The 18278-nt window shown below is 37.5% G+C and overlaps 1 protein-coding gene across 11 annotated transcripts in view; it reads left to right on the top strand.

Moving 5' to 3' along the window:
* CSNK1G3 (casein kinase 1 gamma 3) overlaps positions 1 to 14360 on the top strand; it is a 70538-nt gene extending 56178 nt beyond the window's left edge. For 6 of the 11 annotated variants that reach the window (XM_055698979.1, XM_055698981.1, XM_055698980.1 and 3 more), the window contains 7 exons: positions 1833 to 1981; positions 3019 to 3114; positions 3781 to 3876; positions 5977 to 6080; positions 6415 to 6438; positions 10626 to 10718; positions 12016 to 12191. In XM_055698979.1, the coding sequence (XP_055554954.1) occupies positions 1833 to 1981; positions 3019 to 3114; positions 3781 to 3876; positions 5977 to 6080; positions 6415 to 6438; positions 10626 to 10683 (527 nt within the window). In that variant the 3' untranslated portion in view covers positions 10684 to 10718; positions 12016 to 12191. Of the gene's footprint in view, positions 1 to 1832; positions 1982 to 3018; positions 3115 to 3780; positions 3877 to 5976; positions 6081 to 6414; positions 6439 to 10625; positions 10719 to 12015 lie in introns of all 11 variants that reach the window. The other 5 variants (XM_055698983.1, XM_055698982.1, XM_055698985.1 and 2 more) reach the window with 5 other exon arrangements.
* Positions 14361 to 18278: the final 3918 nt, after the last annotated feature.

Raw genomic sequence — 18278 nt, 5'->3', positions numbered from 1 at the left:
AAATGTCAGCTTCTTCAGATTTATTGGAATGTGGTGTGTGGGTCAGGGTGAATGTGCAGTGATACTGTTGTGCTGCTTCTGACATACATACCTCTTCATAGGATCAGTGGCTGCTGGTGGCATCCGCTTGTAACATTATTTGTCCTCTGCCTTTCTGGTCATATAGAGGTGCCTCCTCTTGTACTTTGGGACCATGTGAGCAGCCTTTTTGGCTTGAGAGTGAGAAGTCATTGATTTTCTCAGAATGGCTTGTCAGAGGGTTCTTTATCACTCTTTTGAGAGCTACAAATATTCCTAAACAAGTTAGATTTTAAGAGCTTTATCCACCTGGAACTTGTGTCCCTGGACTCAGGCCAGGTGCTTCGCCTGATCCATATCTGATTGTGAGAAACTGTTGTAGTACTGTATTCCAAACCATTGCAGTGTGACTTTTTCCCCCTTTTTTTTCCTATAACAGCAAGGTGTTGAATGGATGCAGTCTGAATGAACCAAAATTTCAGTATAGGTACGTTGTACTCTTCACTTTTTCAGTACTTTAGTTCTTTCTTCTAATACGTGCTGGAGTGGATGGACCTGTAGACTTGGTCTTTCACAGAAGCTTGGTAACATATCTCTTCTCACCATCTGATGTTTTCTTAGACTGTGTGTCTGCATACCCCTCATTCCACTGATCCCTGAAGGAGTTACTGCAAATGTAAGTTCCATGTCTGAGCAGTTTCTCAGTGGGATTTGAAGCTTGTGCTTCAGATGTTCATGGGTCCTTCCTTTCAGCCCTTGGATTCTTGTTGTCGTCTGTCCTTAAGGATGCTTGCTCTTTACATACTGTCTTAGAAGCCTTTAATGGCTTAAACCCATTATCAAGAATGGGAATTTTGTGTGTTCTACTCACCTGCCGAGAGGTTTGTGCTGGAATTCTAGAAGGTTCTGGCTGCCAGTGCGCAGTCTGTACTTTGTACCCCTTAACAACTAGGAAAGCTCTTTCCTTTTATCTTTGCAGGTCCAGGCCCTTTCAGATATCTCCCTGGTTGTTTCCACTACTGGGAGAATCTTATAATTTCCATGTAACACCTACACAAATGAATCTCCATTTGTATGCTGACATGGTATTTAAACAGCGATATTAAACTGACACTGGTCAGAAGTCATTCTACAAGAGCTCAGGTAACCTTAGTACTTCTCTGCAGTGTTTCTGTTCAGGATATTTGCCACTTCTGCTCACCACCTTCACATAACATGATGCCTGAAGCAGTCAGCACTGCTGCAGCCTTCCACAGTCATACTAGAGCTATAGCTCAACAGAGCCTATACTGAGTGGTTTTTGCCAGGACAATTGGAGTCGCTCGCTTCAGAACGTACCTGTAGATCCTGTCTTAAAGAAGGGAAGGTTACATTCCAGTAACAGATGTTCTTTGAGATGTAGTCCACCCTATACATTCATATACCCTCTTCTTTACCTTTTCTAAGGCTTGTCTTTGTACAATTGCTTGAAAAAAAAATACTGAAAAGTAGAGGCATTTCTCTCCCCATTTTTTTGGCACCTTTTGCATCAGGATTGGAAAATGTACAGAAGATCTTTACAGGTAGTGCAAAGGGAAAATTGGGGTGGTGGGGTCACTTAGTAGGATACATTTACAATATGACAATATGTCTTGAAGAATGTTCTTAATCTTAAGTCACTTTTCTTCCTTGTAATTCATAGATTTCATGGTGAACAATTGTTCAGGTCTTAGGGTGAGACGTAGAAGTTGCTTTAAAATGCAATACTAAGTACTGGTTTTTGAGTGCCGTTAAAACAACTGTAGGCAACTGTATATGTTTCTTATTTTATATAGAGGAAATGGCTACATACCTACATTATGTAAGGAGGCTAGATTTTTTTGAAGAGCCAGACTATGACTACTTAAGGAAGCTCTTCACAGACTTACTTGATCGGAAAGGCTATATGTTTGATTATGAATATGACTGGATTGGCAAACAGTTGGTGAGTACAATTAAGCTAATAGTCACGTACTGGATTTTTTATGTGACCAATGTTTTGAACCATTGTTAGTCTTGAGTTTCAGCACACATACGCATCTCATGGCTGCTTTAGTTGTGAACAGCTGCTACTACAAAATTGTTTTCAGACGTGTTTTTAAGCATTAACTTTTGGCTTGAGATGTTTCATATTGAGTTCCTTTCCAAATGTGTACTGTTAATATTAAAGTGTATCTCCATTCAATCTAAAAACCAGACTGGGTTTTGAGCTGAAGGAGTTTAAAGCTTTATAGGTGCCTGTCATTATTGCATGTATTTTCTTGCTTTGGAGACTTTCTTGCTCCCAGTATTCTCAGAATACATAGACAGTTACTTCACTGCATTGGAGTTATACATACTCCAGATATTTATCAGTTTATGATGAAGAAACTGTCTATATGCATTGTTTTAATGAAATATGATGTAGATTATCAGTTTCCATCATGGTGCATCTAGAGTCACATACAATACTGTGTTAATATTCTTTAAAGACAGGGTAAAAGGTGATTTTTTTATTATTTTTTTTTTCCAGCACCTCGAATTTTTTTTGTGCTTTTTTTAACAAGTAGAGAAGGGATTGTGTGTGTGAGTTTGGCAATTTTGAATTGATACATTTTACTATGAAGTTCCTTGTGTGACTGCCTAAAAGAATCAAAGTATTTTAGTGCTAAATCTTTTTTTACTTTTTAGCATTAAACACTACTTTAAGCCTGTCTTCAGGCTTTCATCAGAATGTCCTAATTGTTAATATCCTAATATCAGCCTAAAGTCTTTCAGAAAATTAATGTCCTGATAATATTCAGAATTGCGGCTTCATAGTATTGTGTAAGTCTTGTTTTACCTTTTCCACTATGGTATTAATAAATATCTAGTGAAGCTTTTGCTTTAACTTTATACTTTCGTCAGATTTTAAGATTAATTTCTATTACGAACCAATAACTTTTGGTAAGACTTAGAAATTTATTTTTTTTACCAGTTGCTACATATTATTTATATTTCTAGCCTACTCCAGTGGGTTCAATACATTCAGACCCTGCACTATCTTCAAACAGAGAATCATATCAGCACAGACATAAAATGCAGCAATCCAAAAATCAGGTAAACTGCTCACGTTAGATTATCAGCATTACTTTATCTTTTGTCTAATGATTTATGCATGTTGTTTCTTTTATTAGAACTCCAAAATAAAATTGACTCCAGGTTTTCGTTGGTTTTCCTTTGATTTAAGCAGATCCTTGTTAATGTATTTCTGTATCTGTAGACTTTAAAATGTCCTAAAAAGTTACTTGTTTGACACTGTGATACAGTATAGCTTACATCAGTAGCGAATTTTCTCTGTGCTGATACTTCTTTAAATTTTAATCAGTCTCTTTCCTGTATGCTCTATCATACATTCTTTTGAGGTTCTAATGCAGGTATAACACATTCATTTTTGTTTTTAAACCAGGATAATGACCAAGGTTAGGAATTTAGATCTATATCTGTTTGCCTAAGCTAACTTACAGGGTTGTGTTGGTGGACTTTGTTTCTTATTAGGAATTTTGAGTTTTAGCTGCTTGCATCTCTATGCAAATGTATGTGTAGGCATATGTAAGCATGCAGATAATGTTGATCTGTAATCTATATAGGACTTGAGGATACAGTGCTTCTGTGTTTTTAAAAAATCCTATATAATTAAAGCACAAATTGTTCTGGTTTTGTTTTTTTTTTTTGTAATTTTAATGTGTTCTTTTGCATGTATTCCTAATGCACACAAAAAACCAGTCAACAGACCATAGGGCAGCCTGGGACTCGCAGCAAGCCAATCCACATCATTTGAGGGCTCACCTAGGAGCTAATAGACATGGTGGCTCGGTACAGGTATTTTCTGCTGCTTTGCATGACTTAATCATTTTGCATTACATAATACTAATTTCCTGTAGTGCATGCCATGATTCCTGTTTTGATATTAATCTTTCCAGTAATGTTCATAGTGTTCCTTTTATTCCCTACTTCACCATTGCTAAACTGAAATTAAAACAGATGCAGAAGACTGGATCTTTTTGTATATGGAACTTCTGCTATATGTTTCTTGGAAAAAAGCCTAGAACAATGGAGAACTCCCTCTTTTTGAGGGAATATACACTTATATCAGTGCAAAACAACTGAAGTTTAGGCTGTGTGTTGTGAGTGACTAAAACACTATTTACTGAATTCAGGGTTGTTAAAGTCAGGGGGTTTGTTCCTTAATGAAACTTCAAATGGAAGTGTTAAGTAGTAATTTTCGCTTAAACTTCAATATTTTTTTGCGAACAGTAGTTGACTAGAAGAGTGTTTCTGAGGTCAGTACTTCACACTGGTCAGTGGAATAATGCCCGTCTCTTGTGCTCCTTTACATGAGCCTGTTAGTTCTTTTTTTAAAGGTAAGTATTTTGCTGTGTTGCAAGTGTATTAATTCTTGGTTCTTCATCTTACTGAGGCTGTTCCTAGAGTTTTCAGCGGTAGTAGACTAGAGTGAAAGCCAAGGCATTTGTGATTCTGAAGAAGCATGACTGCTGTTTTTCAGACTAACAATAAATACCCTTTGGTTCACTTATGCTTTCAGAGGTTGCCACTCTTTCCAGAAATATGAACTGTGTTTTCATCCCATCTAAACTAAGCCATGCAACAGGGAGTTATGCAACAGGATTGTATTTGGTAGTGCATTTGTATGTAGTGTGTGTATATGGGAAGGACTGAAATCTCTTTCTCCTTGAACTCTTGGATAGAGATCAACCAGAGCAAGGCAGGTCTTCTGCTATCTGGTGCAAATGATTCTACAACATTTGTGTCAAAGTTTCTTGGAGAAAAGTCATCTTAAAAAAAATCGCCTTAAGACAAATGCTATCTTGAAAAGGAAGAGTTGTCCTGCTAAAGGAAGCCACTGTCAAGAAATATTACTCAGTTTTGAAGTTGCTTTGAAGAATTTCAAGAAAAGTCAGCAAACATGTTGTTAAAGCTTCTCTGCATCCTCTTTTCTAAGCATACAAACATGTTGGGAGACCTTGAAATGAGTTTTTATCCTTACATTTTCATGAATGATCCTGTGTAATTTAGCAAGTGCTTCACATGCAAACACCATGTGTTTCTGCTCTGGTTATCACAGTTACAACTGAGTATTTCACAATAAGCAATGGAATTATTTGCACAGTAAGACGCCTGGTGAGATAGTTGGGATCATCCTATTATCTCTTACCAGTCGATATGGACAATTATGACAACAAATACTGAGATACTTGTAAAAAAAAAAAAAATCTACTGACCAAAGGTTAAGTGTCAGATGCCTGACCCACCAGATTATTACAGTACAAATCCTACCTATTTCTGTCACTGAATGTTCAGTGCTTCTGCCATCCCCAAACAAAGCTTAGGGATTTATGAAGGAATTTGAGAGTATGGGGCTGGGTTTGTTTGGGTTTTTTTGGGTGGCAGTAAGTTTTGTGCTCTAAGAGTGAAAACCAAACACCACCTATACTCTTCGTTCTAGAAAATGTCTTAGTTTTCCCCTCTTTTGGTGAATACTCTTGGAAATACAGCTGAATCAAGCCACTTGAAGAAGGAGACCAAGGAGCTTAAATACACTAAAGAAGCAGAGATAGGGTAAGACTAATTTAATTGATATCAGGAAAGAGGTTAGTGCCTTAAAGCTCTGAAGAGACATGAAGGAGACTGGCAAACCTGATCAACAGAACTGCTTTGCTTAGTCTGTTCACTTTGAGTCTGTCACGCAGATGTAAGTTCCACTAGTAGACAGGAATGAAAAATGGCAGGAGTGCAGGGATGCAGGAGTAAACCTGGAAAAAATACTGTCATTGGGATAATAGTGAAATAGTGAATAGGAAATCGTGAAATTACTGATTTTTGAACATGTATTGTAAGTTGAGGAATTGACAAATGTGTGACTAGAGCTAGCATAATCTCAGGTGTTTCTGGTGATTTCAGGTAGTAAGCTCAACAAATGGAGAACTGAACACAGATGACCCAACTGCAGGCCGTTCAAATGCACCCATCACAGCTCCTGCAGTAGAAGTAATGGATGAAACCAAGTACGTTCATATTTCTGTATTCTTTGGATACCGTATGCTCAGCTACTTCAAAATTTTTCTTACTAGTAAAAAAAAGTTGTGTAAACTTGAGTAGCCAGTGGTGAGGGCAAAACTACAGTGCTATACTTAATTTTGGCTTTAAATAAGACTTTCTATAGCTTGTGCTTTTTAATGTAAGCCCTCAACAACACATTTCTATACTAAAGAATTGCATGCATTTTTTGTGAAATGTCTTAAGATAGGGTTCTGACATAACCAGAAGTTATGTATGAAAGATGTAAAATTATTCCTGTGTGGTATTCTGATTCTCTTTTCCCTTACTCTTGCCGTATAGCTGCCAGAAAGTGTTGAACATGTGGTGAGTTCTACAGCATAGGCAGGCAGAAATAGCCCCAGAGGCTTTTTTACTGTTGTTTGGCTTAAGACTAATTACAGAGAACTTTAAAGTCCCTTTGGAAATCACAAAGTACGTTTTAAATATTGTGTAACAATTACTGGTTTTACAAACAGCCACTTTCAGGAGCTATTTTACCTGCCTCAGCTCTTGCTTGCTTTTAAGTTGTGTAGTCTGTTGTGTACTTCATTTAATCCTTTTTAGTGGGTAGTAGAATATTTTTTTCTTACTTGCTGTCCTGCTTTAGAGGGGAAAATATTCTTTTCTAGAAAACAACTAGCTGAAAGTTGTAGTATTCAGCTAGTGTTTTAACATGTAGAAAATAACACACATGAACAAGTAGTAAATGTTACCAAATGTTTGACTGTTGCCTGTTATCTCTGTAAACATAGTATTTACCAGACTAGTACTCTTTGATATCTGCTAACTAATTACTAAAACTTAAGTTCAGGATGCCTTAAAATTACAGTGTATGAAATGGAAAAATATTAAGGTCTGTTAACATGGGATGGACAGCTAATTTACATGTGTTTGAGTAGTGAAGTCAGGCTTGCCAAATAGTATAGAAAAGTATTCTTGATGGCTAAAAGCAGTATAACTTTCAGTATTCTTTTACAATTTTCAAAATTTATTTACAAATATTCAGTTTACTTTCACAATTGTACCTGGAGTAGGATTTTACAAGGATATGGATCTAGTTTATTGTAAAACAGAGGCATTCAAGTATGAAGGACACATAGCAGAGCAATCCAGTACGCATTTTTTAATAGCAGTAGGTTCTGTAGGGCCCATTTTCCTAACTTTTATATAAGGGGAAATTTCTCCAAGTACTTTTTTCTTTTTTTTTTTTTCGTTCTTTTGAAGTGATTGTTCTGCAGATTGTGGTTTTGGTATGTAAGATTTATGTGCACGTGCAGTTAAAAATTGTGAATGGAGGTGTCTGTTGTGCCACAGTAGCACACTGGCTTTCTGTGAGCACTGAGAACACCAGTTCTTTGTCTGCCATATTTGCAGAGTACTGTGGTGTTTTTCTGGCAAGAATTCTATTTTCTTGCACATATTTAAATCAGAGGAGACCCAGAAGACCAAGGATGTTGATAGGCTCTACACAGAAAAATTCTCTACCTCCCTTCTTTGTAGAAGTGCAGTAAACACTAAGCAACTTACACTTACTTGAGTAATCCGTGGCATACCTCACTTTTTAGCTTGAGTATTCAAAGTAGTTCGCAAAGGCGGAACTAGTACACTTATGCAGATAACCTTATGTAGTTTATCAAAGTAACTTATGCCCAGTTTATGTATACACAGGAAAAGTTTAAATTTCTAAAGTTTTGAGTAGTGCTTAGCACTATTAAATATATGCTTAGTTATCTACAGAAAGTAAGAGAATTCTGAGAAGCCAGGGTGCTGCAGCTGCTTTAAGTAAGAGTGTAGAAGTTAATTTTCTCTGATATGAATAATTGACAAACAAATAGGCTGTCCTTGACCTTTTTGGCCTAGTCTTTACTGGTTTTGTTACAGATAAAATACCTACTCTCAATATCCTACTCCTTAGATTAATCTTATTTTTCAATATGACACACAAAAATTAGTTTTCCAGTACTGTCTATTTAAACTGCAGTTTCCTCATTCACTTTTTTATAGGGGCTAGAAGTTGGTTTATATTTTGGCAGTATAATTAAAGCACACATATACAAACCTCCTCCCCACCATTTCTGCCAGACGTCAATGTATAGGTATACATCTTTTCTCAGTAACAATGTTTCAGAAGGTTTAAGTTGTTTTACATTTTAACATGATAGTTAAAAGCTTAACATCAAAAGGTATTGTGAGACATTTGAATATCCATTTAAAGATTTTACACTGCTGAAGACTGTAGGAATTGCAAATACCAGTATCTTTCATGTCTGATATAGCTATTTTTGTTTTTAAGATACTGTTTTATCAAGACTCTCACTTCTGTGCCTCTTCTATCTGAAAATATGAACAAAGCTAGCCTTTCTTGCTGATGTCTTCTGTAACATTTCCTCATACTCTGAGGATGTTACCGAAATCTCGGAATGAAGAACTTATCGACACCAATGTGATGTAGATAAGCAGACACTTCTTTATTAACGGCCGGGTGCGTGAGCGAGTCCTCTCAATCAACGCACACCAGGTCCCAAAATCAGATTCCATATATAGAACTTATTCATACACATTCATTAAATATTCATGCATAATCATAACATTTCTCGTAAATCATTAACATATTCTCCTCCTATATCCGATTCTGCGCAGTAAAGCTTAGAAAGGTCTAGAAATGGGTCTGGGGTACGATTTGGGTAGGTGGTATATGAGTCGGTGGTCGCTATCTCCCCCTGCCGGAATTACCTTTTACTAAAGTTCATGGTTTCTTGGCAGGCATCTACAAGCTGTTCCAGTCGACTCTCCCCAGTTCCCATTAATCTCATATTCTGACATTTCAATACACCTCTACATACAGAAGACTGGTTAAATACAAAGAAACCTTTCAACCCTAAAGTTATTACCTAAGTTTTAACAATGGTTCCAGCCCTTTCTTCCAGCCTTGGTACAAGACGTACAGAAGATCTCATAGCAGCTTTTACTGTGCAACTATAAGTTTCATTAAAATATTTCTTATCCTTCTATATTTCTATTTTATAAAATGATTTTATAAAATCAATTAATCAAAGTCAATCAATCTTAACTTATTAACAAATCGATAACAAGGAGGCAAATGAATAATTTTTAGAAATGCTTCATTCTTTGTTCTAGATGTTTTCAGAGTTTTAGAAGTTTAGCATGACTTTATCTTTGTTTAAAAGATTGAAGAAAGGGTGCCCTATCATGTGTGATTTTAAACTGTGAACACAAATATTGTTTAGCTTAGTGTTAGACCTCTTACTGTTTCAGTGGAATGCTGTGAATCAAAGGATAGGGATTTCTTTCAGTAAGCATTTTATTTTTTTGGGACACTTGTCCAATTCTTCCACTGTGTGCTATATATTTAGGTACTCACGTGCCGTACATACTCTGAATCTTATCTTCATGTTCCTCAGGTGTTGCTGTACAGTAAGCATGACTTAGCACAGGGTGTTAAGTTTTGGGATTTTTTTTTGTGAGGTTTTCATTTGGGTTTTTTTTTGGGTGGGTTTTCATTTTTGTGTTTTTGTGGGAGTTTTGGGGAGGGGATTATTGTGTGTGGTGTGTTTTTGTTTTTTTTTTTTTGTTTTTTTGTTTTTAGAAAAGTAGCTTTCAGCCCTATTTCAGTAGTTACTTGAGTTACAAAAGCAGAAAGAAAACTAACCTGATGGCTGTTCTGGCCTGGCACTTTTAGATCTTATCTTCTACAGCTGGTCTTCAGTTATCACAGACCAGTTAGCTTTTCTTTCCTCAGCTCTTGGCTAGCTTAGCCATCAGAGCAGTTTCTTGCATGAAGCATGTATGATTTGGATAACCAAAAGGCTCTGCGGAGGACAGGAAAGAACAAACAGGAAAAGAGATGATCTAACCTTTTTGCATCTTGCTTTCTTTTAACACCTGTTAAGAATTGTGCAGTGAAGTGCTGCCATATGCTAGATGACAAATACAAAAACCCCAGGTATCTAAACACAGATGAGAACTGATATTGCTTTGGCATGTCTTGACTGCTCAAGTGTGGTAGAGGGAAGGGTATTTAATAGGAAAAAGGTATGATAATGTTTTAAGTAGAAAAAGAAATGTTTGTAACCATAATACTGAGATTGCTACCTAAGATAATATCTCAAAGGTCACTTTAGATTGTGCAGGAAAAGTTGTTTCTCAGGTTTCAGAAACTGGTATTATACTGTCTGCTATACAAATGTTTTATACCCTATAGAGCAAGAAGTTAGCAGTCATTAAATGTTTTCTTTAAAAAAAAATTTCTTCCCTAGAATTAGACATTTTCAAAGCATATATAATCTTATGCATTTTGCATGTGTATTGAAAAATTTTGTGGTTTAATGCTTGTTAATAATGTCCCTGTCTGTAGCTTTAAATATGGCTTCAAGCAATGTAATATATATATCTATGTGACAATGACACCCTCTAGTAGTAGTTTCCCTTACTGCATTTTAATTTTGGGCTTCCTCTCCATCAATAACTGATGTTTTTTTTCCTACTGTAAGTTATGTAACTCTCAGAGCAGCTCTGGTCTGCCTCTGCCCACTGCTGCTTTTTCAGTGACTGAGCAACAGGGTGCCTTTGGATATTTTGAGAAGGTAACTTCTGTCTCCCCTTACATTGGATGTTTTTCTCACCCCCTGTATGTAGAACCTGATTTTTAGACCTTTATTGTCCCTGGTTTTCAAATGCTTTCCCCTTTTCCCATATTCCATTCTAAATCAGCAGGATTCCTTTTGAATTTTAGTGCCATAAAATGCTTGGTGAACTTAAGGATTTATTGATAGGCTATTGATGCAGTATGCTTATGTATTCAGTTCCGTTGGACTTCATAGTTTAAGAAAGACTCTCTAGAGTATATAATATATAGCACTGCAAGTGAGAATTCAGTAACCAACTGCAGAACTCCATGGGGCAAGCTCTGTTAAGGTAGACAGCTTGTATGTTCACTTTCTGATTGGAAATTGTGAATATTTTAGTAAGTGGAAGTTTCATTTTTAAAGGTGGTGGTCAGGAGCTGGGAGTTGCTTAAAAAAAGGCTAACTTTATATGCAAATGAAAAAATTTCCTTTGTGTTTGTTGCTTTCCTCTTCAGTTTATTTTCAAAAATACTTCCTGGACTTCTGCAGTACTTTTCTGTGTTATCTGTCTCTAACTCCCTCCAATTCTTTTTTCTTTTGTAGCATTTTTTCAGTTACTTCCAAACTGTCTTTATTGCTATGTGAAATTTGTAGTATTTGTCAATTTTAGTCTCCTTCACATAATGCAGTAAAGAACAAAGGATGCCAGTATACTTTTATATACTTACAGGTGTGATTTTTCACTTGTAGTAATACCATCAAAACACTGAATCAGAATATTAATTATATTTTCATGAATATTTTCGTCTAAAACAGTTTGGGGAATAGACTTTGGGAAGGTTTCTTCCAAGTTCTGATTGACAGAGTAAGCTCAAATTGTTTTCTTGTATTAGTAACAGTATTGTCTTAATTACACAGTTCAAGTGACACAATCTTAAGCTCAAGCTTCTATATGGCATATAACCAGTTAATGTGAAAGAGTACTCGGGTAATGGAGTGTTCCTTATTCTTACAAACATACTTTAAAGCCACCATATAATGCCTATGCTTTTGACACCCTCACATAATACTTTAAACTTAATAGCTTTTTATTATAACCTATTTCATTTGATACTTTTTTCCAAAAGTGAAACGTGCCAAAAATACCTCTACTTCAGTTTTTCACTAATAAGTCAATTACCTGCAGCAGAGCTTAATGTGCTCCTTGTGGTGCTGGCTATACCTGAACTACATACTTCAAGTGAAACAAGTACAGTAAACAGTTTAGGTTTTGTGATTATTTTTTTATCATATTTAATTAATGTCATACCTGCAGGTGCTGCTGCTTTTTAAAGCAGAAGAAAAGAAAAAACATTCATCGCCACAAATGACTAGAAGCAAGCAGAACATGGGAAATTGCTTCTGTTCAACTGCTGTCTTGTGATCATCAAAAAAAAAAACAACCAACCAACCACCACCACCCCATCCGCTGTCCCTGAAAAAAAACCCAAAATGAAACACTATAAACAAAACCACACCTCTGTAATGATCACACATTTTCCAAGGACTCAGTTAGAAACAATGCCATGCCTGCGTGCTTTGATTTGGTTCTCCTGCAGCCATCTTCTGTTTCTTTAACTCATCTATTCTGAAAGCTTTAAGGTTTTGTAAATGAGTGCTGCTTTGACCATCAACAAATGGACCAATGAAATGGTAAAAAAGAATATCTGCGGCAAAACTAAACTTGGAGGAGTATATTTCCTGTTCTAGGAAATAACTAGCAGTGTCTTAGCTGAAGACAGATGTCATAAATCTGTGGTTTGAGTTCATAGCAGTGTATCAAAATCAATTTTCCTCAAAAATGAGAAGAAAAATACAGATGCACAACCATATAGAAAAATAATAAAATCTCAAGATTTCTTTTCTGACACATGCATCAATATTTTTTCTTTTGTCCCAGTATTACTGGCAATACTGTAGTAAAATTGCGTCAGTATTAAACCCTATGTGAGAAACCATGGTACAGCCACTGTCTAGAGATACTGAGGAGGCAGATGTAACTGTTGATGGTTGTCTAAACATCGCAATACTCATGAACAGGAAGTATTTCCAGTAGCCTCTGGGTTCGAAAACCTGCTTTTGTTAGATCTACAATGGAACTGCAGTACCACAGAAGTGACAGAAGTGTTTGTACAGAGAATACTGAAGTTTGTATAACTTTTAAGTTGTGCTTCCAGTAATGTTAGTAGGTTTGAAATACCTTCAGAAGAGATGTACAGAGGAGTTGTAAAAGAAGAAATAAATGTGAATCTGGTTGAAGTGGAATGAGATTTAAAGCCTATATGCTCAGTAAGGTAATGGATGATTTACAAATCTTTAATCTTTAAATACAGTTATGCCCTGTAATATTAGAGATCTGTTTGTAAATTGTTTTACTCCTTAATTTGAAAAACAAATGCAGCAGAAGTGAGTTACACTGAAAAACAAGTTTCAAGGAAAAAAAGATAAATCTCAAGAAATTTTGGGTGCTATGGGCAAGTACATAAAGAAAGCAGAAGTTTAACAGCTACAATAGTAGGATGGCAAGGATGTGTCAGGTACTTCCCTGCAGTCCAATTAAGTGACTGCAATATGAACAAAGAGCAGTTCTGTAGACAAGGCAGCCCATTTCATATTTTCTTCAGAAAATAAATGTTTCTTTTTAAGCCATAACAAGAGGTATGTCTGTCATGTTTAGCTGCCAGTTATTGAAGAAGGGTTGTGAAAGTTGGAAGTGAGTAGACAGATTTGTTGACCAAAACTCAGATTATCTCAATTTTTCATAATTGTTCTAGAGCTAATTAGCATTTTTCTATCCACACATGCCTTTTGGCATGCTTATTTATTATATGTTCTGTGGTAGCATTTAAAATGTATATTCACATAAATGCACACCTTTGAATGAATTAAGTTTATGAGGATTAGTTGTATTTTGTAATTTATTTTTCCTTAACAGACAAAAGTGTGTTTTTTATTGTTGGGATTATGTGTTTATATATATTCAGTCTTTGTTATTATTGCTGTTCATGATCTTAAGTTTTTGGTTTCATAAAACTGGACTTGGCCTATGAAACCATTCTGTATAACGTAAGTTTCCAGTCTACTGGCTTGTGTTGGTGGTCTCACACTCATTAAGTTAATTCTTTGGTTTTATCTGAGCTGAACAGGTAGGTTACTTGACCATTCTTGTATGAAAACACATCCTTCTTTGTAGTACTTGACCAAATATGTTGCTTTGTATGATTTGCAAGTACATGTTGTATGTGTATTTCTTGCACACCTGATTAGTTTCATTCTCAGAGGTTTTTCATGTGTACACTGTTTGTATGATCAGAACTCCATACACATGACAAAGTGTGTATATTATGGATTTTATAAAAGCTGTTTATTTGCTGAAATGACCAGTATCGAGGCACTTGCTTTTCAGCAATATTTAAGTGCTTGATTTTAATGCTGAAGAAGCTTTTCTTCTAGCAAAAGTGGTTGATATTAATACAGGTATGTTCAGGTTATGCCAGTATGATTTGCATTTATATCCTTTTTTCCTGTCTGAACTAATGAGCTGTAAACATGGGCTGGATGAAATGAAATACATCCCTATTTAAATGTAAGGCAAAAAAAATAAAGATAGTTTTTCTTAAACTTGCTCTTTTTTTCCCATGCTTTCCTACAGTCTTGGATGAAATAACGGAAGCTGTTGTTTTTAAGAATTGCTTAACACTTGTACACTTTTTTGGACAGTGAGGAATTTGAAAGCATGTTACTCAAAATGGTACCTCAACATTGCAGTTAGTTATGTTTTCTTAGTAAACAGGTGTTACTGTTATATGCCTTAATATACCTAATGATAACAATAGAGGGAGGAGACTTCAGTGCACATGTTCTTAACTAGGAAATCTACTCATGGTTTCCATGGATTAAATTCTATGCTGTCTGTGCCACCTAGAATAAAAGCCTTTACAGATATTGTGACACATGGAATAAATGTGTCTTTAATTTTGTCAGGTATATATCTAGAAAAGGACAACTTGTAGCTAGTTCTTTATTCACAACCTTTTGTTCCATAGAGATGATTCTGTCTAGCTGTAGAGCACTTGATATGATCTAAAAAGGGGCATTTTTACTTGAGAATAATGCTAGGCAAAATTGGTTGCTAGATTTCTGGTTGGGTTTCCTAGCACTTTTTTTTTTTTTTGCAAGCAGGTGTTTTTCATTTACTTGTGCTCTTACAGATCTACAGAACTATTGCAAGTACATTTTTTTCAAGTTCATATTTTCTTTTTATTCATATTGAAGTTTTGCTCTAAACTTTTTTCAGACTTTGTGTTTTGAAACCTAAATGCCTAAAAACACAACCCTGTGTATTTTTCAGTAGATTTTTTAGGGGTGTTTAATTGCTTTTTCTGAAGGATATTTCAAACATGAAGATGGCAGAATTGGTCATGTCAGAATTAAGCCATTGTACAGCTTCATTGATTGTGTTATCAAATTAAATAATCTCTGAGGATATCTTCCTCTCTAACTTTTCAAAATGAGTGATAGTGAGTTACTATAGTTCTAAGGATGTATTCAGTTCTCAGACACTCAATTTTGTTTTCTTGTAAGATGGGCTGTTCTGTATCTTATTACCACATTTCAAACCTTGCTCAAAATACAGCTTCGCTGAATATTTCTGCATCTTCCTGTGGTGACACATACTATAATATGGGGTATTTAACTTATTTATGTCTTCATATGACTTACCACTGAGACATTATCCTGTTGTCATTGAAGGCTACTGAATCTAAAAGTACTGTTTAAAAAACCAAAACCACAAATAAACCCAACCCACCAACTTCATTTACTAGTTTGAGATGCAATTTGTATTTCAGAGTACACTTTTATTTCCTTGGGTACTGGAGATCACTTGGGTGTTAAGCTAACCCTTAGGTTTTGCAATGAACAACTGAAAATATGGAACACCAAGAAAGGGCTTTGTAAAGGTTTGAGCAGTTAGGCTACTGTCATCCTTATGGCAGATAGTAGCATTTCATTTTTAGAAAGAAGTTTGTACACTGCAGATCTCGACCTCAGTGCTGTGAGCTGTTCTGTTGCCTGGAACAAGCAAGTCATTGATCCATGGCCTTTGGCAATAATCAAATACAATTTCATGAAAATTTAAAGCACTTATGGACAGAGGGGATGCCAAGGAAGCAAAGATCCAGTGAGGCATGATCATGACACCTAACCATTTTGTATGTTGATCCTAAACTGCCTTTTTCTTGTTTCAGAAAAAAACTTGCAAACTGATTTCATTGAGTATTTGTAAGTTTTGGACTGGGCTGTAACTACTTATTACAACCTTTGGAAATTACCTGAAGTTCATGACATTGAACTGAAAATATACTGCTGAAAAGATAGGTTTATGTCTTTTTATTAGTGAATATAGAGGTGAACCTTCTAGAACATTCAAGAACATTGAATATAAGTACCTCCAGAGATGGTGACTCAACCACTTCCCTCAGCAGCCTGTTCCAGTGCTTGACAACAACCTTTACAGCAAAGAAATTTTTCCTAATAGCCCATCTAAACCTTCCCTGGGGCAACTTGAGGCCACTGCCTCGAGTCCAGTCACTTGTTACTTGGGGGAAGAGACCAGCAGCCACCTCTCCACAGCCTCCTGGCAGGTAGTTGTAGAGAGTGATAAGGTCTCTTTCAGCCTCCTTTTTTCCTTACCTCCATCCTAAGTCTGCCCTCTTTCAGGTTAAAACCGTTGTCCCTCGTTCTGTCACTACAGGCCTTGGTAAAAAGTCTGTCCCCACCTTTCTTGTAAGCCCTTCTCAAGTATCGAAAGGCTGCAGCAAGGTCTCCCCAAAGCCTGCTCGTCTCGGCTGAATAGCCCCAACTTTCTCAGCCTTTCTTCTTAGCAGAGGTGTTCCAGCCCTCTGATACTGTGTCCCTCCTCTGGACCCACTCCAACAGGTCCGAGTGTTTGTTGTAGTGGAGAGCCCAGAGCTGGATGCAGTACTCCAGGTAGGGTCTCATGAGAGCACGGTGGAGAGCTCCCTTGACCTGCTGGCCACGCTGCTTTTTATGCAGCCCGGGATACAGTTGGTTTTCTGGGCTGCAGGCACATGTTGCCGGCTTATGTCCAATCCTTTGTCCACCAGTGTCCCCAGGTCTTTTGCATCCTCTGTTTCCGCTCCCTTGATCCCCCAGTCTGTACTGAGGAATGACTGGGGATCACCCCTACCCAGGTGCAGGTTGTTGAACTTGTTAAATTTTATGAGGTTTGCATGGGTCCACTCCAAAAGCCTGTCAAGGCCTGGAGATGCCTTCCTAGATCTGTTGTTTGTAAATAGAGATGGTCTCGTTGGGTGAAGTAATGATTGATGGGTGGCTGTCTTGGCCACAGTGATTATGAAGTAGTTGAGTTTAAAATCTTTAGCAACGTGACAAAAGCTGTCAGCAGATAGGCTGCCTTGGATTGTGGAAGAGCAGGCTTCATTCTGCTCCCTGACTTCCACCTCATGGGGGGAGGGTACCCAGGGAACAACTGGTCTTAGTGTTAAAGGCTGAGTGAGGCAAATGCAAAAGTAAGTACCTCAGCTTTTTCCTTAGCCTTTGTGAGTTTCTGCCAACATCCAACAAAGGATGGAGAGACTCCATAGCCCTCCATTTTTTGTTAATATATTTATAGAAATATTTTTTATTTTCTTTTACAGCACAGCCAGATTAAGTTTTAGTTGGGCTTTGGGCCTTCGAACTTTCTCTCTGCAACTTGCTACACCAAAAGTCTATGGGATTGGATCGTATATGCCCAAGGGTACTGAGGCAGCTGGCTGAAGTGCTTGCTGAGCCATTTGCAATCATTTATCTGCAGCCCTGGTTATATTGGGGAGGTCCCAGTTGGCTGGGCAAACATGATGCCCATCTACAAGATGTCCTGCTGGGAAGATCCAGGGACCTACAGCCCTGTTGGTCTGACCCTGGTGCCAGGGAAGGTTATGGAGCAGATCACTCTGGGTGCCATCACACAGCACGTACAGGACAACCAGGGCATCAGGCCCAGCCAGCAGGGGTTTGTGAAAGGCAGGTCCTGCTTGACTAACCTGCTGCTGTCCTGCTGTGACAAGGTGAGCGGCTCAGTGCATGAGGGAAGGGCTGTGGATGTTGTCTGCCTGGACTTCAGTTGAGCCTTTGACACAGTTTCCCACCACATTCTCCTGGAGAAGCTGGCTGCCCATGGATGGGCGCACTCCTCGCTGAGTAAAAATCTGGCTGGATGGCTGGACCCGAAGAGTGGTGGGGAATGGGGTTACATCCAGTTGGCAGCTGGTCACAGGTGGTGTTCCCCAGGGCTCAGTGTTGGGGCCTGTTCTGTTTAATGTCTTTATTGATGATCTGGAAAAGGGGATCAAGTGCACCCTCATGAAATTTGCAGATGGCACCAGGCTGGGGGCAAGTGTTGACCTGCCTGAGGGCAGGAGGCTCTGCAGGGGGACCTGGGCAGGCTGGAGCGATGGGCCCAGGCCAGTTGTGTGAGGTTCAGCAGGGCTCAGTGCCGGGTCCTGCCCTTGG

Source organism: Falco cherrug, chromosome Z, assembly GCF_023634085.1.
Source record: "Falco cherrug isolate bFalChe1 chromosome Z, bFalChe1.pri, whole genome shotgun sequence".
Lineage (NCBI taxonomy): Eukaryota > Metazoa > Chordata > Aves > Falconiformes > Falconidae > Falco > Falco cherrug.
Note: the sequence above shows the minus strand (reverse complement) of the source record. Positions and strands in the feature narration are given on the sequence as shown.